The sequence below is a fragment of the Lissotriton helveticus genome, chromosome 1_1, assembly GCF_964261635.1.
Source record: "Lissotriton helveticus chromosome 1_1, aLisHel1.1, whole genome shotgun sequence".
Lineage (NCBI taxonomy): Eukaryota > Metazoa > Chordata > Amphibia > Caudata > Salamandridae > Lissotriton > Lissotriton helveticus.
Window position 1 is genome coordinate 1,251,288,382 of NC_136057.1, and position 26,697 is coordinate 1,251,315,078.

General features: G+C 44.6%; 1 protein-coding gene across 1 annotated transcript in view; it reads right to left on the reverse strand.

Annotated features, from left to right (window-relative positions):
- The window catches only part of ABCD2 (ATP binding cassette subfamily D member 2), a 218,981-nt gene that overhangs the window by 102,237 nt on the left and 90,047 nt on the right, over positions 1 to 26,697 (reverse strand). Inside the window, exons 5-6 of the mRNA XM_078679996.1 lie at positions 6,469 to 6,563; positions 4,834 to 4,979 (exon numbers count right to left, since the gene is read on the reverse strand). Of these exons, the coding sequence (XP_078536122.1) occupies positions 4,834 to 4,979; positions 6,469 to 6,563 (241 nt within the window). The remainder of the gene's footprint in view (positions 1 to 4,833; positions 4,980 to 6,468; positions 6,564 to 26,697) is intronic.

A 26,697-nucleotide genomic window follows, 5' to 3' on the forward strand; every position in this document is an offset into this window, starting at 1 on the left:
CATCAAAGTACTGTTATTCTATTTCATGAATATTCCCCCTCATAACCCCCCTCACCCGTACCACTATTACAGGTCCCAATTAGTGTTCAGCTATATGCAGTGACAGATCTCTGTTTAGATCATAGTCCATACTCCTCCTGTTGTACCCGGACCCTAGTATCTCTACATGAATCTACTCATATTTTATTTTTACTCAATGAGGTGTGCCCGCTCTATAACCCCTTCAGGATCTTGGCGTATTGGGCTCCCCTGTCGGGATTGTGTCTAGGGCGAATACGCACCAGATTCTGGATTTCTCATAACCTCCACCATTGCCTTCCATGCTCCAGCTTGTTCAATTGCACCTATCCCTCTGCGTGCATTCCTGAGTAGCACCCTGCTCTCGCACACCATCCAGGAATCTAGCTCTTTTTTCTATCCAGCTATTCGGTGCCCCCGAGTGTCCTCCAGCTTCTCGTGTTTTTACGCTTGTCCAATATGAAAGCAAGGTCTTCGAATCTATCAGTGACCCTCGATTTAGATGTGTGGGTTTATAGGCTAAGGAGGCAGTGCGCAGGGAATCACTTGTTCAATTATTTTAGCCACTTCAGCTGTGACCTCCCGCTAGTATGTGTATACGGTTGGACAACTCCAGAACATGTATTGTAATTGTATTGTATTGTAATTGCATTTATATAGCGCTTACTGCCCCTGACGAGGCGTCAAAGCGCTTTATCGGCGAGTAGCACACTACTCCGGTACCCATAGAGGATTAGTGTTGAATTAGTATAGTGAAACATGCAAGTACATTTTAAGTGGTGGATAGGTTAGTCAGTTATTTGGATTTGGAATGATAGCAGAAGGATAGAGGAGGAAAAAAGGTTTGTATTTATATAGCGCTTGTTACCCCTGATGGGGTGTTGAAGCACCCTACTCCAGAACCCCATAAAGGATTAGTGGTGAATTAATATAGTGAAATATGAAAGTAATTTCAGTGGTGGATATTAGTCATTAATTTGGAGAGAGAAGGATAGCGGAGGGATAAAAGGGGAAGAAAGGTTTGCATTCATATAGCACTTGTTACCCCTGATGGGTGTTGAAGCGCTAATCTGGCGAGTAGCATGCCACTCCAGGAACCCATAAAGGATCAGTGTTGAAAATTAGTATAGTGAAATATGATTTTTTTTTGTAGTGGATATGTTATTCAGTTATTTGGGTAGAGAAGGGTAGGTGGCGGGATAGAAGAGGGAAAGAGGTTTGTATTTATATAGCACTTGCTACCCCTGATGGGGTTTTGAAGCGCAAGTAGCACGCTACTGTGGAACCCATACGTATTAGTCCTGAATTATTATGGTGAAACATGAAAGTCATTTTAGTGGTGGATATGTTAGTCAGTTATTTGGATTGAGAAGGGTTGGGGAGTGGTAGAAAAGGGAAAAGGTTTGCATTTATATAGCGCTTGTAACCCTCATGGGGTGTTGAGATGCTTTATCACGTTACTCTGGAACCCATAAAGGGGTAGAGAGAGTCCTTGCCAATCGCTCTATATAGGCATGTTACCGCCATTATCTTGCCCCGCCGCTCCTATACAACAACTGGTAGTATAGTTTTTGGGTTCCCCATCCCCCAATGTCTCCTAATTGCTGCTGTTACCGCTCTGTAGAGCAGAAACTGGCCTGGGGGTATGCCCCAATCTGCATAGAATGCTTCGAACAGCCAGAGCTCCCCTTCTCCATACAGGTCTTCCAGTTTAGTGGCTCCCACCTGTACCCAGTGCTCCAAGCCCCTCCATTGAACCCCGTGTGACAGCGCTTGTATCACCATCATAGAGAGGACAGGTGAGTAGGTGTGCTTCAAGATGACGTCTACCCACACTCACCCAGCTAATCCATTCTTTCAGTACTTAGCATGGGGTAATAATTGATAACTACAATGTAGAGCTAATGGTCTTTACCTACATTTTACATCATAATATGAGGTATATGAAATTAGCGGCTTCTCATTAGTTTGGCCAGAAGCTGCAGACGGTTTACTTTACAAAAATCTTCTTTTAACCAACCTACAATTCTCAAAACGTTGCAGGTCGGCACAAAATTATTTGTATTACTTGAATTACCAGTTTTATTACAGAAATACCAATGAAGATAAACACAACTTCTTTCATTTTAAATTGGTAAAATGGTAAAAACAAATATCCTTGCTCTATACCAGTGGTTTGTAACAGTAACCTTTTTAAATCCGTGGACCCCAAAAGAATCACTCCTGGAAGCCGAAGACAAAACTACAGAAACAAGAATACATCAAACAAATACACAAATTATAAAATAAAACAAAAAATAAAAAAATACATTTTAACGGGAGAGTTGGAGTCTATCAACATCTACGTTTATTACTAAAACATGAAGCAATACTCTAGAACCTATCATATGACTTTGTCAGTTTTTTGTCATAATGTATAGTCTGTTTTTGTCAGAATATATCAGTGCTTCTTCAATTGAGGTGACCAATCATTTATTCTACATTCCTTTTGATGCACTTCTGCTGAAGCCACGAATCAAGGTAATGATACCAACTTAATTTTTTGTTTCCAGTTTTGAATTCCTTAATATATATAATACATATATACACATTGTTGGAAGCCAGAGTCCCAGTCCTGCACTACTGTCACAAAGTGTGAGACCCGGGGCTCCCCACTCAACGTTCGGCCAGGTAAGGACACCGTTTGAGATAGCCCTGCTCACCCCCTTAGTAGCTTGGCACGAGCAGCCAGGCCTATTTCCAAGGCACTAGTGTTCTGTATGTGCAACCATGCCCACAGCAACGTCCTGGTGAAACCACAAATGGACTCCACACAAGTTTGATAAAAACGAGTATAAACTTTATACAAAAAGATATACGATCAGACCACACGATACAATGTCCAACATGTGTGTGCCCCCCTCCTATATTTGGCCTACCAGGGGGTTATTTAAAAGCAAGCACGAACCACTAGGAACACCGTGCAACATGTTCTGTTTACTCCTGCATACACTGGGTGGATTTTCACACAGGATAGAATTAAGCACAGGGGTAAATGAGCCCTCTGAAGAAATCCACGCTTTATTCTCTGTGTAAAAGCAGTTTCCGTGCAGAGCCAACTTTTCCACTACAAGGCTGTCATAAATATCGGACAATTTTCACAGTGAAAAGGTGACAATCTAAGTTTGGAAATGCCTACAAATGGAAATGTTTGTGTGCGTTCAAGCTTCCAAAGCAAACTGCATCTTTGAACCCCCTCTTCCTGTTCCTTGAGTGAGATTTACTGCTGTGGATTGTTACACACGCATGGTGTTTAAATATGCAGTAATAAATGCATCAATGTCTGCAGGAATTCCTTAGTGACTTTTTGACAGAAGTAAATCACCTGTGACTTGTACAGAATAAGGGAGAATCTATGTAGGAAGTGTTGGCTTTGACTAAGAATTGCCATGTAAACTGAGGGAGAATAACACTTAACTTCACACTCTACACCATAGACAGCGCTGCAGATCGTGGTCTCTCCAGTCTGGCACAAAGGTAGTCCAGCTAAAAGACAATTTCAGAAAAACAAATGTTCTGTTCCAAAAATCTCTTTCTAGGTGAAAGGAAGATTTTTTCTCTGAAATAGCGATTTCAAAAGAGCCACAAAGTCAAGTGTGGCTGGATGGTCTGTAAACAGATGTGCAGGAGCAAATCATTTCAATGGTAGATAAGGACTGATGGGCCCATCCGAACTGTCAATGTTGCACCTATTCTTAATTCTTTTTAACTCAGCACGTACAATAGCTTTTTTTGTCTCTTCATTACTTTCCTATCTAGATCACAGTGATTGCCTTCATCACTACTGGTTGGAGTCTGTTCCACCCAATTTTTAATCTTTCAATAAACATTTTTATTGTTACTCTTGGTGCTCTCCGTCAATGCCGCTTTCAAGCCCAGTATCCCCGAGAGCGTCCTGGTGCCCTAGGGGTTCTAAAAATCCCATTTTAGACACAGGTTGAGCTAAACTGACAATCAGGTAGATTGAGAGCAATGCTCTGTTGCAGAATGGGTATCTAGGCTCCTTTGCTCAGGATGAGGGGCCCTACTCAAAACAAAGCCTACGGCACCCTTAAACAAGCTCACTTAGAACCGCATGTCGCATCACATCTCATGCCCCCAACTCAGTGGACCAGAGTGGAGTCTCTGAAGGTGGGGGCTTTGTTCCATGCTTTCTCTCTTCCACCTCTGAGTGGAAGAGGAACATGCACACAATTCAGGTGATTGAACATCCCATGATTTATTCATGTGTCTTTGAATTGGGGGCAATCACATTGGCCAAAACACCCCTACCCACAAGGGAAGTGTACAAATGCTGATTGATAGGAGCTACATTCCAAGGTCAGAGTGGAATCCCCAAAGGTTTTAATTTCCTCTCATTAAATGTAACTTTTGGCCCACCCTTAGTATTGTTCACTTAGCAGAACAAGAGAAACGAGGCTGCTTCTGGTCCACAAACACTTTAGAACATTCTGAAGTGATTTTATCAATTTTTAAAAATTTTGATCTTGATTTCTAGTTTGGCAGATAGATACTCCTCTACAAACGTAATAGATATCCCGCTCGCCTCATTACAGTAGAATATAATGCACTTGTAATAAGGCAGACAGGATATCTGTAACGTTTGTGATGGAATAATCCATCCACCAAACTCCAAGTCAGGCCCTTTGCTGCTGTAACAGCTATCTGTCGCACTGAGTTGGGAATCCCCAAAACATAGAATCTAGGAGAAAGATCAAATAAGTACCAGTTGCACCGCTGAATTCTTTACAGCAACAAGTAATGGAAAACACATACCTCTGGGGGATGTAGAACATGTGCTGAGGTGGTGGCTTGTAAAGGACTCCTTCATATACTGGCCACAGACCACTCAAAATTCTGAAGAGAGAACTTTTTCCACAGCCATTTGGACCAGTTATTAGGAGATGCATTCCTTCCTCTACCTAAAACAGTCATTCAAACATCTTATTCGATTTTTCCTGTATGTGCATCATTAAAACCAATGAAACAGAACTAAGATCAATACATGACTTATAGTATTATTACAAAATGTTTCTTTTATGTTCCCTTATGTACAGCCTTAAAATAACATATTTCAAGGTGTGCAAATGTATAAATGTTTCTGCCATGAAACTTTGTGATTTAAAAAAAAATCTTTATTCATTAACTTATTAAGTTTGCAAACTTTAAAACAAAGGAGAAGGCTTCTGATAAATAAGCATTCGTGGAGTAAAGGCCCTAGAATACAGACAATTTTATCATAAAAAATGTGTTTGATTTATTTGTGAAAATTCTTTCGCCAAAGGTTTTGTTTGTGCAAAAGTTCTCAGTAAGCAAAGTGAAGCAAAGTTAGGAAACTTGATAATGTTCACAAGCTGAGTGAAGTGTGAATCGTGCTAACTTTGTATCAATGTCGGGATCCCTAATGCTGATTTTTGCTGTCATAGGCAAATACAGATCATGCATGTGCACCATGACATAGGCGTGTCTCGCGGATTGCGGTCATGTTGGACTAGGAGGGGTGCCCAAAGCACTGCCCTCATGGTGGGGAAAGGCCAATGCCTTCACTAAGATTTGAGTAGCATGAGCATGGTGTTGGCAGCATACCATGTAGTGATCAGTAGAAGTGAACATGTCTTTTTTTACTTGTGTCACTGGAGTGAGGCCCACAGGCAAACTCATTTTAAAGTTCCGCTGCTGTGTGCTTGACTCACCCTTAGACTACATTGGTTTATTGTGAAGAACTGCGCAGTGTATGAGTGGTGTATCTGAGATTGGAGTATTTCAGCATGGAAATGGTAGAATACCAGGATAAATTAGTGCATACATAGTGAGTGCATGTGCTCGCTGTATGTGTGCCCAGGAGTAGTACAATACATGAAGGATGTAGTGCATTGCAGTGCGTGCATGTTAAATGTATGTGGTGGATGCACGGTCTATAGCAGTGCAAGGGTATACTTTTGTCAGGTGCGTATACCTGGTGAAAACATATATAAATATAAAGGTAGATAGATAGTAGCATCATGGGAATCTGATGTTGCATTGTTAATTTTCCAGGAAATTCACACCCTCACACATATCAACCACAATATATACAGATTAAGTGATAGGAAGGGAGTAATACAAACAAGTCGACAGATTGAAAGGCCAAGGCAGTTCGACCGGTGGGCAACAGACATCCAGAGAGAAAGATAGGCAGGCAGACAGATTCATAGAAAGTTGCATAGATAGATTCAAAGACAGAGTTTAAAGATAGGTAGGTAGCTAGGTGAACAAGATCGATAGATAGATAGATAGATAGATAGATAGATAGATAGATAGATAGATAGATAGATAGATAGATAGATAGATAGATAGATAGATAGATAGATAGATAGATAGATAGATAGACAGACAGATAGATAGATATTGGAAAAATCGATAACCTGATACCTTAATATTTAGACTGGACACCACCACATCTCCGTTGGGGGTAATGATGGGTACATTTTCACAAACGATTCCGTGCTCAACATCAATAACATTTCCTAGAGATGAAGCAAAATTAACACATTTATGGTTAGGGCCACACGTGTGGAATATAAGCAAAGGTAACTTTAAACACAGTGCAACCTGAGGATCAGATTAGCAACGCGGGCAGTCAGCCATCGGCCGATGGGTCAGTGCTTGAGTGCCAGCTGTGGGCCAGTTTTTGTGTCTGTATTCGGGCCATCTTTAACTTTTTTTTAAGTATGTTTATTTCTAGTATGAAACATGGACAGTTACAATTATACATCATTATATTAGTCACAGAACATGTGGCTTATGTCCATACAATTACATATATTGGTTTGCATAATAACGCTTTTCTTTTTGTTTTTGTTTGTTTGTTTGTTTGTTCTATTTTCTGTTTACAACGACCCCCCCCCCCTCCCGCAACAACCCCGGCACTTTCACAACAACATTTAACCCACACTTGTACTGTGTTTGCATTGTTCTGAATGTTAACATTTATTTACTATTCTGCCATTCCTGGATTCACTCCCAGTGCCAGAGTCACAAGGTCGATTTTTTCTGCACCTGACATTGCGGCCTCAGTGGCCCTTAAGGGTGAGCCCCTAGTGGGGGGGGAAGGAGGAGGGAGAGGGGGGAATAGGAGGGGGAGAGGAGGGGAAGGGGGGGTGGGGAGGGTGAATCCTCGAGTCTCTAGGGGAATATCGGCCCCATAGAATCCTCCACAAGCGATCGATTCATATCATTGTCAACACCTGTTTCGAAGTCCAAAAGCATTGCATTCCATTCCATTGATATAGGAGTTTTTCGTAGGCCTCTTCGCTCCTCCCTCTGTAATTCCATACCCTCTGCCCTTCCCCATCGTACTACCTCTCCATGCCAAACATCTGGGTCCGGCGGTCTAGCTGACTTCCACCTCATCGTGATTGTTCTCTTTGCCAGTAGAAGGGCCAAGTCGGCGAAGCAAGTCGCTACGCTCTTCTTCTTTTCAGTAGGGCACAGCCCCAGTACACTATATGTCACAGCTGTGTAAGGCCTGGCTGGTACTAACCTATTCAGTGTGTCATGTACTATCGTCTAGTAGTACCCTAACTTGGGGCATTCCCATAGCATGTGTAGCAGTCTGGCGTCGCCTGCCCTACAGCGGGGGCATGTGTCTGCAGTATCGGGAAACATGGCGCTAAGCCGATGTGGGTGAGGTACGCCCTATGCACTATCATTAGCTGAATAAATTTAAATTTTGGGTTCCTCAAGACCTTTTTGGGGAATTTCAGAACTCTTTCCCATTCCTTATCCCTAAAGGCCCTGCCTATGTCTCCCTCCCATCGGTCCCGGGTGGGCTGGAGTGAGACTGCCTTGCCCGTTCTGATACCGTTCGTTATCCATTTCGTCAGGTGGCTGCCTGTCCCCATTAAATACTGCATAGTGAGCAGCGGGTTCGTGGGTGGTTCTGCACCATCCGGTGCCCAGGTCAACGTAATGTAGTGTTTGATCCTAGCGTGTAACAGAAACAACCCCCCAGGCGTCTGATGTGCTCTGTGAAAGTCTTCATATACCATAATATCGCCATCAGCAAATAGGTCTCCTACCTGTAGGACGCCTGCGTCATGCCACGGAGCGAGTTCGCGGCCAGACAGGGTACCGGTGCCGAGGGGAAGCCCTAATAGGGGTATTGTGGGTGCATAGGAGGACGTAGCATTCGTATACTTTACCGCTTTCCTCCAGCAATGAATGGCAAGTTTAAGCAGGTGTGGTGTCGAACCGGGAACCTTAACCTTCGGCAGTAACAGTTTGTGTATGGTGCTATTCGCTCTTTCGGACTCTGTCATGTTCAGTTCGTGGAGGTTGCGACCTGCCAGCCAATAGGCGAGCCATTGCAGCTGGCATGCGTATCCATACGCCGTCATATCCGGGACCCCCATACCACCCTGATCAGTTGGCAGCTGCAGTTTGGCGAGGCTAATGCGTCGTCTACCCGCCCCCCACACCAGGTCGACGGGCCATCTTTAACTTGACCCTTGTGGGCCCAGCTGAGATTTAGAACTTTGAAGCAGTGTGCTTCCACTGTTTCTCCAACGCCATGAGTGCTGAGGGGCCCCCTGGTGATGCAGCTGATTACGTTCGCCTGGAGTGAGGCGCCGGAGAAAGGAGTAAAGAGCTTCAGCCTGGGGGGGAGAGGAGGGGATATCGCTGCTGAGCAGGACACACGGCTTGCCTGGGCACTGCAGCATCGTTTGGAGGAGTTAGCAGGACTGCCCTGAGCAAGCGGTCTGCTGGTGCTGCTGCCTCCTCCCCCACCCTCTTGTGGTACTGGCAGCTGTGCTGAAGTGGAGAGTGGCGCACCACTGCGGACACAGGAGGAGCGGGAACGGCACACAGGGTGCCCATGGATAAGTCACACAGCACGGATTAGGTGTCGGAGGGCTTGAGCTACTGGAACAACTGCGGTGGATGGAGGCCCTCTGGCTCAATTGCCTTGAAGGCTTTTGCCTTTTCTGCAGCAAAACATAGTGTTCTAAAGCTGGAGCAGAGTGTTGAGAGCAACCCCCCCTTACCCCCGAGCCGGGCCCTGGAACAGAGTTACGTTGTGCTCTAACATAGGGACATCGTGTGTTGCAACTAAATGTACAATCGGTGGGGAAATCCACACACGGGGAAGTTGTGCTTGATGACCTCAAAGAAGACGACCCACAGTGAATATGCAAGGGGGGGTAAGATGGCACATACCAGAACTAAAACGGACCCTACCATCAAGGATCTTTTTACTAAAACCTCTCCCAAGCAGGCTCGGCAGGCTTTGGGGGCGGCCTCACCGAGCAGCAGTCAGCAGGTACGGAGACTGGGCAGGAAGGGCCCGGTAACAAGAGGCTTTATGGAGTCCCTCTTTGGTAAACTGAATGAGTATATAGCGACATTAAGGACAGAGATGGCAAGCGACGTAAAAGAACTACGTCGCGAGGCGGGCAAACTTGAGCATCGAGTGGACTTCACACAGAAAATGGTTGATGCTAGAGAGGAGGAACTAGAACGACACTGTAGTGAGATAATTGAACTTAAAGAGCGTAATGCCGACCTCAACTACTACTTAGAGATTTAGAAAATAGGTCTAGGAGGTCTAATATAAGACTTAAGACGGTTCCACTTCAGGCAGGATGGCATCCGCCTTGAAGACTTTGTCACACGGCTGTTCTGACAAATTGCTCCAGAGCTAAAGGACGTTGATATACCCTTGGACAAAACACATAGGGCAGGTCGCCCATCCTCCTTGTCAGGTACCCCTCAAGACATCCAGACGTGTTTACATTACTATCGACCGAAATAACTCATAACACGCGTGCATGCACAGTTTTTCCACAGAACGCGATGAAGAGTAGAAGGGCAGCCTGTGGACGCCACAGCTAAGGTAAGGTGTTTTTATTTACTTTAAAGTCCTTTTATCTAACTTGTAAGCAATTGTTAATAGGGCGGGTGGGAGGCGAGGGATGGCCAAACCCGCTCCGCCGCAGAATGTGCGGAGATTTTCCTACTCTGCGTTCTCCACGGAACGCGGAGTAGGCAAATCTCTGCACAGTCCGAAAGCGGACGAAGGTCTGTGCCCGGGGTTAGTATCGTTTTCAACGATGTGGGAAGAACTTAAGGCTTAGTGTGGGGAACCTATATAACTATAGAAACAAGGAGTAAAAAAGAGGGCAGGGTCAAAGGCGCGGAGTTGGAGGGGAAGTGACAGCATTGGAGGACACGCACAGGCATATGGGGACATATAGGATAAGGCGACAATTGACTATTGCTAGGAAACACTTCAAGTCCTGGATATGGATGCAGCCGATTATACGTTACGCAGAAATATTATGCAGGAGGGAACATGGCTGGTAGATTGCATGGAGCATAGGCTTCGCAGCAGACACAGGCTCGCCGTGCACAGGCCTTCACGGACCACTCCTTGAACATTCTGATGAAAGACGTTGAGATCCCGGCAGAGTTTGGTCGGTTCTACGCACATATTTATGAGGAGGGGGCACAGCAACATGGACACCACACCACATATATAGAATGGCTCCCCTGACCAAACTGACGAAACAAGTAGCCGCACCTCTAGAACTTGACATTACATTGCAGGAGGTCCTTGACGAGATTGGGAGATTTCAGGTTGACAAGGCCCCATTCCGGATGGATACACTGCTGCTTTCTATAAAGTATATGCAGCGCAGTTGTCCCCGGTGGTACTGCATCTGTACAACTCCTTTAGCTCCACAGGTACTTTGACAGAGACCATGAACACAGCTATATCGTGTTACCTAAGCCCGGATAAGACCCGCAACAATGCGCTTCATACCATCCCATATCACTAGTGAACGTAGATGCCAAGCTGTTTACAGGCATCTTGGACACCAGACTGCGGAAGTATATGCCTGGCCTGATTGACCCGGGTCAATCGGGCTTTATTCGGGGACACACGTGTGGGGACAACACTAAGCAAATACTCCACCTTATTGACAAAAACAATTGGTTACAGAAGCCTACTTTACTTCTAGCCATAGACGCTGAGAAAGTGTTTGACCGGGTACATTGGCCCTTTTTAAATGAGGTGCTGGTGGCGGTCGGCTTGGGCCCTCATTTCTGCAAGTGGATATAGACCAGCTATGCAGACCCAAGGCACTTGTGCAAGTTAACAATGCCATTTCCCCAGTGTTTTCGATCTCGAGAGGGACGCGGCAGGGGTGACCACTCTCTAATTTGTGCTCTACATGGAGCCATTTATGGAGCGAATAAGAGGGCACTCACAAGTGGAAGGGGTGTGGATGGGTGGCCAGGGGCCTAAAATAGCATTGTATGCTGATGATGTTCTACTTACAACTACTAAGCCAAGTGAGTCATTGCCTCGGCTTCTTCAGAAACTGGCAGAGTTTGGGGAGGCTTCCAGATTTAGGATGAATGCTGCCAAATCACAGGCCCTTGGCATCTCTATCCCGCAGGAGGAACAGACTTATTTGACAGACACGTTCCCCTTCTCCTTGGCCACACGGGGTATCTCATATGTGGGAATCCAACTATTCTACACCATCGACAAGGTGGTGTTGCAGAACTACGCAACCTTGCTAGGTACGGTGCGTTCTCTTATACAATCATGGCACGGAGGTCCTATCTCATTGACCGGACGAATAGCGGCAACCACAATGACTCTATTGCCAACAATCTTGTATTTAATGGGAGCAGTACTGCTGCAACCTCCCCCTGTAGTGATCAAGAAAGTGCAACTGGCGATGGAGTCCTTTATATGGGATGATTAAAAAGCTAGGATGGCAAGAGAGAGAGCTTATCTTCCTGAAGCTAGGGGAGGGCTTGAGGATCCCTTACTTGGTACGCTACTATCAGGCAGCTCAGTTGAGGTTTTTAGTGGAATGGCAATGCCCGCTTACAGAAAAGCACTGGTGCTTTTTAGACCAGAAAGGGGCCGGTATTCACATCTGGAAAGTCCTTGGTTACCACACAAGAATCGTCCAGTGGGAGTGTGTATTTCTCCAGTGGTTTAGGCTACAATGGGAGCATGGGATAAACTGAGCGTCTCTAAAGGTCTCTGCTCCCCGATATCCCCACTCCCCCAATCATGGGAAACACAGATTTCCCCCCCGCCATGAGTGGTACAGCTTTCTCTCAGTGGCAGGATGCCAACTGTAAACGATTAGGGGACCTCTTCAACGAACGGGGGCTACAGGACTTTTCAGGGCTTCAAAAAGACTATGGCCTCCTGGAATCAAAGAGATGGCGATATGCAGCTGTTCGCCACTGGGTGAACCGACCAGACATACGACGCTGCGCCAGCAGACCCCTAACGCAATTTAAGCGCTGGCTCCTCACACGAAGTGAGGACCGGTGTTTGCTTTCTTACATTTCTCTTTTCTGAACACCTCAGCCGCGCCCCTAGTATCTCCAGCGAGATCTAGATGGGAATTGGAATGTGAGCGCGCATTCACAGATAAAGACTGGTCAGACATCCTACAGCGTGCTCGCAAGTCAGCATGCAGTGCAGGAGGGAGTGAAACACTTCTTAGGTTGGCACACTATTGGTATTATACACCTGCTCACCTGTCCAAGTGGAAGCATGGTTGTAGTGACAAATGTTGGCTGGGCTGTGAAAACACAGGTACACTAAGTCATTTTTTATGGCATTGCCTCAAACTACATTGCTACTGGGAGGAGATATTGGCAGCTGTAGATCAGATGTTTAAGACGGAGTTGCCCCGCTTTCCTAGCTATATTCTCCTGGGTCTCCCCAATGCCTTGACATACCCCCTCGGTTCACTTAGGTGGAGGGCCATAACCCTAGCATTGTGTGCCACGAAGCAAGTCTTACTCTCATGCTGGGGGACTGATGTTATATCCACACATTTAGACTGGTTACATAAACTCTGGGACCTATTGAGTATGAGGAAACTATCCGCTGTTGTAGATTACACACTTCCTAAATTTGAGAACACTTGGGGCCCTTGTCTTAAATACTTGTCCGACACATTTCGAGAACTCACATGTCCGAGATATTTACGCATTTTGCACTTAACAGCAGGCACACAACCTGACTTATAAATAATACAGGGGTGGAAGCTGGATCATATTTACGTTATTACAGTACAGACGGGCCTGGTTGGGTTGGATGATTTGTTTACTTTATCGATGTATAAAGTTGATTGTTGTTTCTTTATGGTCCTTTTCTCCTTTTTGTTTATTTCTCTCTTCTTTTGTTTTGTTTGTCTTTCTGTGCCGGCTATTGATTTGGTTGTAGGCAGATGATTGGTATAATTTATATTTCACTGTTTGGAAATTAATAAAAATTGTACAATCCTAGGTAGAAACAAGGAAGGGAGTTTGTGTTCTCATTCAGCGGGGAGCACGCCTAGTAGTTCTGACTGGATGGTTCCAAATTGAGCAGGACCGATGCTGATTTGTTTATGGATGGTTTCTGTCTGAGGTGGCATGTTGGGCAAAAAACAATGGACAGGAATGTGGCCCAAGTAAGTACGATGTGGTTAATGCAAGCACTCCTCCCATCCTTTTTTGTTTTCTCTGTGTTACACCATAAGTGCGATGTGTATGCCCAAATATGAATCCCATTCCTACTACGCCACAGGACTCAATCTGTACCTCAATGATCTACTCTAACTATGCTGAAACTAGTTTGCCGTTGCATGTGTTCCTGTTCAGAGGGGATCGGGCCTGGCAGTTCTGGCTGGACTCTTCCTACTGGAGCAGGACCAAGGCTGATTGGATGAAGGCTGGTTTCTGTATGCGGTGTGACGTGAAGGGCCAAACAAGATGGACTGCGATGTGGCACTGGGTAATTACCAGTGGCTAAGGTTCATTCGAGCATGCCACTCATCATTTTTTGTTTTGCTCAAGGCCTGCCTGCTCTGAGCAATCAGACAGCATGTAGAGCCTTTGCCATGGCATATTCTCTCTCACACTGCTGCAAAGGCGATGCCACTGCACGTCAATTCAAATTGCTGCATACTGTGGTGGCATGTGTGCAGAAACACATGCTGGCAATTTCAGTTTTACTTCCTCTTTAAAGAGGATATTTGCCTTCCCTGTTTGAATAGCAGCCCCAGCAGTGTGATGGTGATGCCCCGTGAGGCAGGCCACCAACCAAGCCCTGCCCAGCAAAGACAAAGTGAGCTTCGCTATTCCTGACAACCTTAACATGTGTGTATTTACGCTAAATTTTTTAACAATGACGTGATATTCTTATAGAGTATGTTGATAGAGGTTGTTGATTTGAGTGTGGCTGTTTTTGGAAATCTGTGACTGGAAACTGACCAAAGATCAGGTTCTTCAGAAGCCAATAATTGCATAATTATTCGGGTTTTACTTCAAATATCACATCAGCTTTGATTCGATGACCTTGGATGTGAAAAGACACCTGTTTATTCACTATCAGATTAATTAAATGTTAATGTTAGGCCTTGCTTTATTTATCACTGCTTTCTGCTCTTTCTCTTCAATCTGTGTCAAGCATGCAAGGGCCAATTTGGCCGAATATCAAAGGGCTGCCTCCCGACAAGCAGAGGCCTAGTTTCCCAAAGAAAACAGTTCAAGCAACAAGTGGGTTGACTGCAGGGCAAGCAAGGGTTGGTATTTTAAGGAAAAGCCTGCAGTGGGGAAGAAGAGGCCTGGTTGCAGACAAGCAGGGTGCTCTGTACTAAGGAAAATAAGTGGTCTGGTGGGCAGCCCAAGAGGTTCATGTCTGATTTGCCAGCACATTTCACATACAACATATATTATTTAGCCAAAACAATTAAAATAGGGCATTTAAAAACGCACATCGTTGTCAATGAGACAGAAACAAAAACAAGTGCTTCGCAAGAGGCAAATGGAAAGTCAACCATATGAAAAAAGACAAAACCCATGACTCCGCCCTCCACCCCTCCTCCCCACCCCGAGGTTCAAATTTGGAAGCATACATAAAAATACTTGATCAAATCGCCACCCACATCACGTCATGCACAGAAACGGATACACAAAAGGGCACGGGCAATCTGATGTGCTATCAAGGGAAATGTAATTGGGATGTTACCGTAAATTGGATTTCTCTGCCTTTTGTTACATTAAAATACTAAAGAATGCACTGCTGTCAAAAGACATAACGAATGAAGGTATTTAAGTCTATATCCACTGGAGCAGGGAATTCAAGAGGCAAAATAAAAGAGACGTAAAACAACTTCTCACTTGCTGGTCATGGAATTGTTCAAGATACAATTTATAAATTAAACCTAAGGGAGAAGCCAGACGATAAACATGGCACAGGAACGCCGGTAAAGGGGCAAGAGTCAAAACCCTTAAAATATAGATGGGGTCCGTCTCAAAAAGTACAGACCAATTAGTGACAGGTGAATTAACATTAGAGCCAAAGGTGACAGAAGAATATCACTTTGTGTACTGCGTCACCTTCTAACTTGAATCACTATGCGCCGCCAAGAAAGGCACATTTGTATGAGATCTGGTGCACGTCTCATGCCAACCAGGTGTTGGAACTGGCACGTTCTAGTAGTCTGAGGCAAGGCCCTAGCCAGGCAGAACCTACCACTGCTGTCAGGGGTGGGTGATTACCCTCACAGTATACCAACCCTGCGCTCACCCTTGGGTAGCTTGGCACTGAGAAGTCAGGCTTATCCCCGAGGCAATGTGTAAAGCATTGGCACAGCACTCACACAATTAATACACTGAGCATCACAAAAGAGACTTCACGCATGCCGCATGTAACTACAGTTTTTATTCAACACATACATTAATTAACACAACGTAAAAATCATGTATTTCTGGGCATAAATCACATTTGGAAATATTACTAGCAGTACTACGACCAACCGTGTTAAAATGACATCAGCAGTATGCACACTTTCGAAAGATCCTACTTTACCCCAAGCACCCTTATGCAGTGCGAAACATTGTCAGAGCTAGGCCCACCCTGGCAATTAATACAATTCAATACCACACAGTTACAGGGTGCACCCCAGATCACAATGATATCAGAAATGTGTACACACAGATAATTACAACACTTTTTAACAGCACCATGGGCCAAGGCTGCACGGGTAAAAACCAATGTCAAATGTAGTATTCTTTTGGCAAGGAATCAATGTGTACAGCATCACCACTGTGCAGTGTAATCAATAGGCAGTCCAAATGCTGTCACACCCACACACTCGATAAGCACTGCTACACCGTGCAATGGATAGAAGGTACATCCATGTGGAGCGCACTCGCACACACACACACACACACACAGCATCGTAGTGCTGTGCAACTGATATCCAACAGGTCAGTTGATAATACAAATGCGGACCCCTTGGCTCAAGCCCCCCTCCCCTACACTATGTTCACAGGTTGTAAATAAAGAAATCCACCCTCTGATATTAGGCTGATTGCGGCTGGAGTCACACTTAGTCAAGCCTCAGGGGAGAAGGTGGGGGTAGGCAGCAATTGACAAATAGGGGTTTGGCCACCACTCTGGAAGTTCACCCACGGTATGCAGAGCAGAAGGGGCTGAAGACAATAGTGTTCAATCAAAGGGTTCCACAATTGGCCTTCTGGCACCAGCCCAGTTCTGCGACGCACAGGTGGGTCACGCAGTCTCTTGACCCACTCGCTATCACCCTCTGAAGCGTTCCTCAGCCCAGTCAATTACTCTCACCAGCCAAGCCCGATCCAGGCAATACTGCCTGGCAACAGGGAGTCATCGGGCCGGGTCAGGAGAGGGCAGCTGATCCGCCACACTGGGGGCACAAAAAGAAAAATCAATGAATGGGGGTGAAGCAGGCGAGCCTCTCAGAAGGAGGCACCCCATCAAACACACATCGATCAAAGTAGCACCCAGGCACTCTGGGCACAATGGAAAAAGAATCTGCTCCTGTGCACCTCCCTGGAAATGAGGCACAATGTCTCTTGCACATTGATATGAGTGGCACCAGACAGTTTAGGTCACTCCAATGAAGAGTCCCAAACTGAATACCTTCCTGAAAATGAGGCACAAAGCCTTGTGCACTTTGATAGAGGTCACACCAGACAATATTGGTCACACACAGCGAAGAATTTCAAATTCCATACCTCCCTGGAAATGAGGCACCATTTCTGGTGTGTGTTGATACGGTCACACCAGACAATACCGGTCACACACAACGAAGAGTTGCAAAATTCCGTACCTCCATAGAAATCAGAAACAACACCAGTTCCGCGTTGATACGAATCACACACAGGTGCAAGTTTTGCAGTACCACACAAGGTAGAATGAGGCACTACCACGGGTAAGCCCTCCTTCCAAGGGTTGCAACCTGAGAATCAGATATCGCACACAATGGGATGTATGACGTTACAACGCATGCATTAACAACGCATGCCATTACAACGCAACTTTTACCCCGCAGATGGCATTATAACGCAATCCATTACAACGCATGGCATTACAACGTAGGTGCTTTTACAACGCATGTCATTACAACGTAAGTATAGGTAAGTCTTTTTTTTAATATTAATTTAATTTTAATTAAATGACAAAAATTATTCAATAAATAATTGTAATTAATTTTTATTTTTTAAATTTATTTTTTAATTAATAATTTTAACTCCTTGAGTGTATAATAGTAGGGTAAGTGTTGGATAGTGTAGGGGTAAAAATTACTCTTCTAACTCCAGGGGGGTGTAATAGTAGGGTAAGTGTTGGATAGTGTAGGGGTAAAAATTACTATTCTAACTCCGGGGGGGGGGTGAAATAGTAGGGTAAGTGTTGGATAGTGTAGGGGTAAAAATTACTATTCTAACTCCAGGGAGGGTGTAATAGTAGGGTAAGTGTTGGATAGTGTAGGGGTAAAAATTACTATTCTAACTCCGGGGGGGGGGGGTGAAATAGTAGGGTAAGTGTTGGATAGTGTAGGGGTAAAAATTACTATTCTAACTCCAGGGAGGGTGTAATAGTAGGGTAAGTGTTGGATAGTGTAGGGGTAAAAATTACTATTCTAAAATAAATATAATAAAAAAATAAAAAAATAATTAAAAAAATTAATTTATAAATTATAATTAAAAAAAAATATTACAATTATTTATAAATGTTATAATTATTTAAAATAAATTAATTTATAAAAATAAAAAAAATAAAAAATTAAATACTTACCTTACCTATACTTACGTTGTAATGGCATGCGTTGTAAAAGCACCTACGTTGTAATGCCATGTGTTGTAAAGGAATGCATTGTAATGGCACCTGCGGGGTAAAAGTTGCGTTGTAATGGTACTTCGTCGAAAAAGTTGCGTTGTAAAGGTCGTTCCCCCACACAATGAGCATGCAGTCAGTGTGTCGCACGAGAGAGATGCAGCACGATTGATGAAGTGGGTCACGTGGGGTCCCACAAGTGGTGAATCCGCTCACAGCCAGCAAGATGTTTTTTGTGTGTTGAGGCCCCCACGATGCAAAGGCCACACTCCTTAGATGCGGGCAATACTTTGGGGGCTCCAAACAAGGCAATCTGGTCTCCAGGCCCAATACTTAGTTCAAAGCTCAGTCCGCATTACCAGCTGGGATTCAGCTGATGATTTCGGCACTTAAGAGGGCACCGCTCTCCAGGTGTCACAAGTAGATGGCGTGAGACTGTTGCTGGAAGTCTTTGATGTCCCTGAGACCTCCACAATAGAACAAGGGGCAAGCCAACAAGCCCTTGGAGAGAACACTTCAGGGTGCCACACAGCAGCAGGTAATCTGCCCAGACAAGCCACTATTCAGGAAGGGTGAACAGTCCCTTCCAATGGCAGTAAACCTCCTTGTGCACAACAGATTCCTCTGGCAGTGTGCACCACGGAGTTCCAGGATGTTCAGCCCCACATCCTCAGAAGTATATCTCTGCCCTGATGAAGTATGGCACCAGCAGTTATACTATAATGTGCCTTTGAAGTAGGGAGCGGATAAGAGGGCTCTCTGTGAACCACGCGTCTCTCCTATATTTCAGTCCTGTCTACCATGAGGCTGTGCAATGCAGATCTTATTTTTTTTTTAACAGAGTTTTATATAGCGCGAACATGACCCGAATCGGGTATCAGAGCGCTTTACATAGCACCAGTTGCATTACATGAGGACACATTGACTTTTTTGTTAGGCACAGGGATTTTAAGTGATTTGCCCAGAATCACAGGATGTTCAGCGTCATTGCCGAGATTCGAACCCAGTTCCCCAGATTCGAGGTCGACCGCCATAGCCAAAAGGCCAACTCCTCTCCCCGCCATCTTAATCTTTAGTGGGGCCATGATCTGGCTTCCCAAAGACCAAGTGTCATAACCCTCCCTCCAATCTATTCAGCCAGGCCCTCGAATGGCAGAGGTCTGTCGTTACAGTGCATGCCCAATGTTTATGACTCTCGCTGGTGAATGCACAGATGTGCTCCCCCAACCTCCAAAGTGGACTGGAGTCAAACTAAAAGGCACACAAAGAGTTTTTGGGCACAGAAATACCCACTTTCTAGGGGTGGTATTTCTAAACTATAAATGACAAATCCACCTTTACCACATCAGAGGGGTTGTCATTGTGAATACAATGAGAGGCTGCCCCACTGCAAGCCACTGCAGCAGGTTGAAGTAATTTCAACTATTCCCCGCATGTTAACCTATGGGAAGAGCAAACCTCATGGGTAGTGAAAACACACATGGGTATTCTTCACTACCTGTGCAGGGAACATATGTGTACGTGACCATGACTTTCACCTACCACTTGCTTCACCCCTCAAGACTCCAGAGGTGCTCTAGTGGTAGTGAAAGGTCCCCTCACGAGTGGTCAAAGGTTTAGAAAGGCCAACCTGAGCATAATTGCACATGCGCACTCACAGTACTGCAATGGTAGGCTGGAGACATTTAAAAATATCATGGGCGCAAGTGCGCACACAGGCCTGCAATGGAAGGCTTGAAACATGTTTTAAAAACATCATATGTGCGAGTTCGTACACACAGGCCTACAATGGAAGGCTTGTGACAGGTTTAAAAACATCAGGTAAGCACCACTTCCTAACTTGTGTAGAAACGGTGCGCACACTTTCACACTACAATTACAGTGGAAAGTATCCAGGACCCTAAGGCAGCTAAATGAAAATCAGCAAAACCCCAGTGCTGTTCCATGGGAAGAGCCAACCTCCTATGTAGGAAAAACACATGGGTGTTCTTCTCTACTTGGCATTGAACGCCCATGTGTACCTGCCCTGCCTTTCGCTTACCACTTGCTCCGGCCCTAAGGGCTTACCTTAGGGGTGCTCTAGTGGTAGTAGAAGGCCCACTCAGGGTAGGCTAACAATTTAGAAATGCCAACCTGAGCATAAGCACAACTTGTCACCCACAGGGCTGCAATGGCAGGCTTTATACAAGTTTGAAAGGCTATTCTGGTGGGTGGCAAAATCAGTGCTGCTTCCCACTATTAGCCAGTGCAGTACCTGCCCTAGGTATGTGACATACCTTTTTACAGGTCACTCACAGGTACAACACCTAAACCAATCAAGTAAGAACCACTTCCTAGCATGTGTAGGAAGGTGCACGCACACTTTTACACTGCATTACAGTGGAAACGATCCCCGAAAGTCCTAAGGCTTCGAAAAGAGAACCAGCAAAAACCAAACGGTTTTAGGGAAATCCCATAAGAAGGGCCATGTCCAACACTAGGAATCTGTGTGGATTGGAGTGATAGTTTTTAGCCTGCTTCCAGAACTCTGCGCAGTTCAAGATTCTCATAGATATCTAGATGAGCAGAGAATGGTTTAACCAACACAGCTTGGCATGCTAAAGTAGCTGCATGATCCAGGAAAATGGGTAGAACTATCTGCTAATGAATTTTGTAGATGAATACTGGGTTTACAAAATGCTAGTACAAATTTGTGAAAAGATGATGGAGGGCTATCTGAGAAACATTAACCCGAGAGAAAATATGGCTACATAGAGGTGTTAGCAACTTAAATTCTTATAGTCATTAGTGTCAGGATGTGGATCATCATCATCAAGGGAAGCTGAGGTCATCCGATCCCTCAACATTTGCTTCATAATACCAATGTACCATGAGGTGGAATAAAGCCCTGGAGAGATAACGTTATCAAGACCAGGAGAAAAAGTATGAGGTAATTAAATATATTCAATTGACGCTAGCATCTGGAACTGGAAGACAGTTTGTGTCCAAGGAATTCTTTCTATTAAAGGGTTGCATTCAAGTACACAGCAGTTGCACTTCTCCATACCCTGTGTCAGAATGAATGTGGTTGTAAGGCCAAATTGAGTATATCTCTCTCTGTTCTATCAGGAAGTTAATTTTCATATAACTACAATTGCAAAGGTGATGATTTGCAGACAGAACACTTATTCAGCTGGATGAACCTAGCGATATCTAGAACAAAACAAACTGCTTATTCTTCAAGTACTTGCATTTCAATGAGGGATATGTCTTGCATGATGCTAAGCTGCAATATTTGCTCTGTGTGTGGTCAGCAGCACAGGATGAGGCTTCTCTGAATTACTGAATATCAGGCAATATTTTGTGACCTTGGTAGTGGTGTCAAGATCACAATCCTGGTGCCTTAGGTGGCAAGTACTAGAAGTGCTGGACCAAATGATTGTTTGACAGTTTTCATGTGCAGCTTGGTTTGGAATCTTAGGTACTTTCTTTAGCTTCAGGTGAGGCTTTAGGAGAGTTTGCAAAGCTCTCAATTGCTCTTTGGTTTCAATCAGGACTTGCAACTGAACAAGACATGTCTTTTACCAAGATTTAGGGGTCTGACTGAGACCTGGCTACTGTTGTGGTTACCCTTGTTGCTGCTTTGGTTGAAGCTGTTGTGTCTGCTGTTGTTATTGATGCAGTGTTAGCTATGGTTGATGCTGTGACTCTTGCTGCTACTGCACTAGTCATTACTGTGCTGGAATCCATGGTCACTCATATAGACCGCGTTGTCATCAGAGCCATGGTCACTGTAGTGCTTGAAGCTGTTGTCATGGTGGTGGGCCTTGCTGATGTGGCAGATGTTGTTGCTATTGTCACTACTACAATTACTTGTGTGATCACTGCTGTTTTCCCTGCCATGTTGACATCTGTGGTTGCTGATGTGGTCCCTGCAGTGGTTTCCACAATGATTGCTAATGTTGTCCCTGCAGTCTGGACAGACATCGTCACTGTGTTTATCCCTGTCAGGGTGGTAGATGTGATCACTGCTGTCATTACTACTGTAGCAGCAGTAGTGGTCGTTGCTGCTGTGACAACTATGTATGCTACTTTGGTCCCTGCTGGGATGGTTAATGTGATTACTGCTGTAGCCCCTGGTATTGATTCATGATGACATTGTAGATAGCTCCAGGGGGAGCATTTCTGTCAGGATACTCTAGTAGAATCACAGAGAGTCATTTTTTCAGGCCCATCACCAATGCAAATACACAATGCAAAACTATTCAACTGCTCAAATTAAAACTCAAAGCCACTCTCCGCGTTCCTTTGTTTTTGCTAGCACATATGTTCTAGTCTAGAATTAAAGCTGTCTGTACCCAGTCCCGAAAATAACCACCTGACTGTCAAAAAGTGAGAAATCTGAATGTAGAAGATATTTTCAGGCATGTAATTCAACAAAATTATTATAATTAATGCAGTTTGTTGTATGGAATTCTGACACTGACCAGGTAGAACACATAGAATGCTGCAGGAGACCTACTGTTGTTCTCCTGCGTTATAGGTTTAGTGGTAGGGGCATGAAACTGACAGTGGCCGTGAGATTCTTGATCTGCTTTTGTTTGGTATGATCACATCAGGGGAGGGCAGGTGCTTTTAGCGTTAGAGCACACATTTTGCCTGTCCTTAATAAGCTGCCCCTCATTATGTAGCTTTGGCATAGGCCAAAAATGTAGTTTGCAATAGCCTCTTGAGATGTTATTGGTTGTTGATAAAAATGTAAATTGATACTTGTATAGCGCACTACTCACCCGCAAGGGTCTCAAGGCGCTTGTACGAATATCGCTGTGGAACCCATCCTGGCTTTCCCTGTGTGGTGTCCACTCCTGGGCACCCCCAAGGTAGAGGCTAGGCATCCTTAGCGTTGTGGGGGCCGTTGTGGAGATTAAGCAAGCTAATGCCCAGAGTTGCAGAGTGGGACTCCATGATTGGAATAGGCACCGAGGCAAGAATTATCAGGTCGGTGGAATTTTGAGCCCAAGACCCACCAAGGCGGGGAATTGAACGCTGGTCCCGGGCTAGACCTCTGCATCAAGGTCTGCCGCTCTAACCATTGAGCCACACTTCTCCACTGCTGCAGTTACAACCACCGTGTGGTTAGCTGCTTGGGCATGTATGTGTTTTCTCTGCATTTAAAGTAAACAGAAACAGTAGATTTCTTGGAGGTTTAATAAAGGAAGGTTGCTTAATGTTTTCGCCCACTCACCTTTGGCGTTACAAAGCCACAAAATGTATTCTCCAATCTATTTACATAGCTAGAGCTCTTAATTGTCAACATTTTCCTTACTAGCTCAATCTTTAGAAACGGGTTAGTGGACACATAACTTTGAGTCTCTTTTTATCATATGTTATTGGGAGTGGGGTTTGTCTATATTTGAAAAATTAATGGAACAAAGTACATTTATTTGAGTGAGCACTTCAAAACCTACCAAATGAGTTCAACCTATTCATAGGAAGGTGGAGTATTATGTGGTGTGGGGGTTAGAAGTCAGCATGAAATGCTATCCTGATACCCCAAAGATGGTCCTTGGAATGAGCCTAATAAATCCCTAGCTCAGTCCTAGTAGTGTGGCAAAGAGCAGTCAGGCTAGGCTAGTGGAACATGTGTTAAGCATTTTAGAGTACCAACATGGACAATACGTAATTGACATGACTCGAGAGAAATCCAACACCAAATTATAAAAATAGAGTGTATTTAATCTTAATTTAGACACCAAAAGGAACAGAATAGCTTACTTTTAACCGGAGTTATAGATTTTTGAAGCAATGTAAAGTCAGTGCAAAATAATACAGTGAAAATTTAACATTGAGAAAAACCACTAGTGACTATCGGTCACTTGCAGGCCGAGTTGCATTGTACCCTTGCAGGGTACAGAGGGTACAGGTGATGTGGGTCCCAGGACCAAGCCACGACAGTCAGTTCAATTTTACCTGACCCGTAGAGCCTGGGTGCAGAGTTGTCCTGGCTGTCCCTGGTGCTGATGGGGAGCCATCGGAGAGCTGCTTTTATGGTTGAATTGGTGCTGTGGTGAGAAAAGATGCGAAAACACAATAGGGCTGCTGAAGATGTCAGATGAACATCGGATGCAGCCCTCTCTAGGTGCAGCGTCAAATGCAGGGGTTGGTTTCCAGACTGTCGACCAACAAACCTTGGCTGTTGTAGTAGAGCAGAAAGTAACTTCGACGTCCAGAAATACGGGGAACTCAGTACCTGTCTGTAACTTTATGGAAGGCAGGACTGCAATGCACTAGACCATCCGGATTTGGCCAATCCCTCAGAAGTCCTGATGGCCAGTGATTCTTCGGATCCGGAGCACTGCTTTACCTGCAGTTTGCAGGGGACTAGTACCACTAGTCCAGGGAAGTCTGCGTGTGCTTCAGGTTTGCACAGGGGTCCCTTTGACTGGAGGAACCAAGAGATAGCCTACGACGCATCTTCTTCAGGCAGTTTCAGGAAGTGTGCCAAAGATGCATGGTATCCCTTTTTTGCTCGATGCTAGTCTTGTTGTCGCTGAAATGGTTATCTTCTTCTGTCCTCTTTGATGTATGTTGTTCAGAACAGAGGTTCTAGTGTCAGGGTATCCCTTAAATCCTAGATTTAGGAGTCTTATAGGTGTGGAAGCACATAGTCAATGGACTGCTAGTTCCTACAGCTAGTCTGACCCTGGGGTGACCACAAACGGGGGTGTGGGTCACCTTTTCTACCCAGAACCCTCTATTTTGCCACAACTTAAAAATGGCAGAAGTCTAATTTTAACGACTGATCACCCTGGAGGTGTGGCTAGCCTTCCGAGGGTGACTAACAAATTTCCCGCCTGTCTAGGTGCAAATGTGCCTAGGGCAGGGGAGTCAGCCCTGATGCATATCAGAGATGGTGCAGTCTTTGAAGCTCATGACCCTGATGCACCACTTCACTAGCCTGCTTGGGAGGAGGGAGGTTTGACCTCCTTCCAACCCAATAATAATAATAAAGGGTTTTGTAGAGCGCTCAGTAACGCCATCACGGCGTGTCCCCGCGCTAATGGAGAAGTGGCAAACAAAAAAAACTCACTAGGAAACCCCCTCACCAGAGCCTCACAGTGTGTACAAGTGGGTCTTCAGCAGAGACCGAAATATTGCCAAGCCTTTGTTCCCGACTCCTGGGAGTGATCACACTGCTTGGCTGGTAGTTGAAATCCTGTCTTGCCAGCAGCAAACACTAGAAACACAGGTCTGCCAGCTAGTGGACTGAGGAGCTTGGGCAATCAGATGGGCAACCTTTAAGGTATAATCAAAAATGGTTGTTTAGCCATGCACTGCTTAATTTCAATTCTGTTTAAAAGTTTTTCCGTGCTCCTGAGAATCAGCCCCTACTCGAGGGTGTACATCTAATGGATAAGTTGCACTCCTGCTGCTGCAGTGAGTCTCCCTGGGCACAGGTTGTGTGCTGTATCTCCAGCTAATGTTGAATAAAAAATCTTGAATAAAAAAAATGCTCTTCACGTGTTTCTTTGGTTTCAAATGATCAAATGTTTAATACTTTGTTTCTTCAATTCATTGTATTACGTAGATTTCTTCATACAATGTGAAACTTCATTTCCCATAATGCATCATGTTTAAACTGCATCCATTAGTCTCCCAATGCATTTCGGCATTGTGTGCCTTCATCATTATTAAAATCTGGCATATTCAAAACGCGCACTCGAACGGTGCACTATACTTATAGAACTACCAATGTACGCTGTACACGCTACTTTAACACAGCGTCGCATACACAGCCGATCTGCAGTTCAGCTAGTCATACTTTGTTTTATCACTAACATTTAGAATGAGTTTTAACACGTTTACCAGGCATAAATATTCAGTGGTTCACAGTTCATAGCAACACAACACCGAGGTCTTTTATTTAAACAACACCGAGCACGTAAATAGAAATAGCCATTTATGATCCAATATGGTGTAGGTTGTACTTGTATCAGAGAATCCCTATAATATACTAAAACAAAGAATGTATTACCATTTGCAGATACTCCCCTGATGAAGGCACTTGATGCTGAAATGCACTGGGAGACTTATGGATGCAGTTTAAATATGATGCATTATGGGAAATGAAGTTTCACATTGTATGAAGAAATCTACGTAATACAATGAATTGAAGAAATAAAGTTTTAAACATTTGATCATTTGAACCAAAGAATCATGTGAAGAGCTTTTTTTTATTCAAGATTCTTTATTCGACATTAGCTGGAGATACAGCAGACAACCTGTGCCCAGGGAGACACACTGCAGCAGCAGGAGTGCAACTTATCCAACCTTTAAGGTAGCCACCTTGGTGTATGCCACATTCCTCTCAACACAAGATTCATGTCATGGGGGGAAGGCAAGCTATTTGATACCAAACATGGCATATTTAGGTAGTACCATAAGGGAAGTGCCAACCTCAGGTTTGCCCGGATGCCAGCCCATGTTATCCTCTA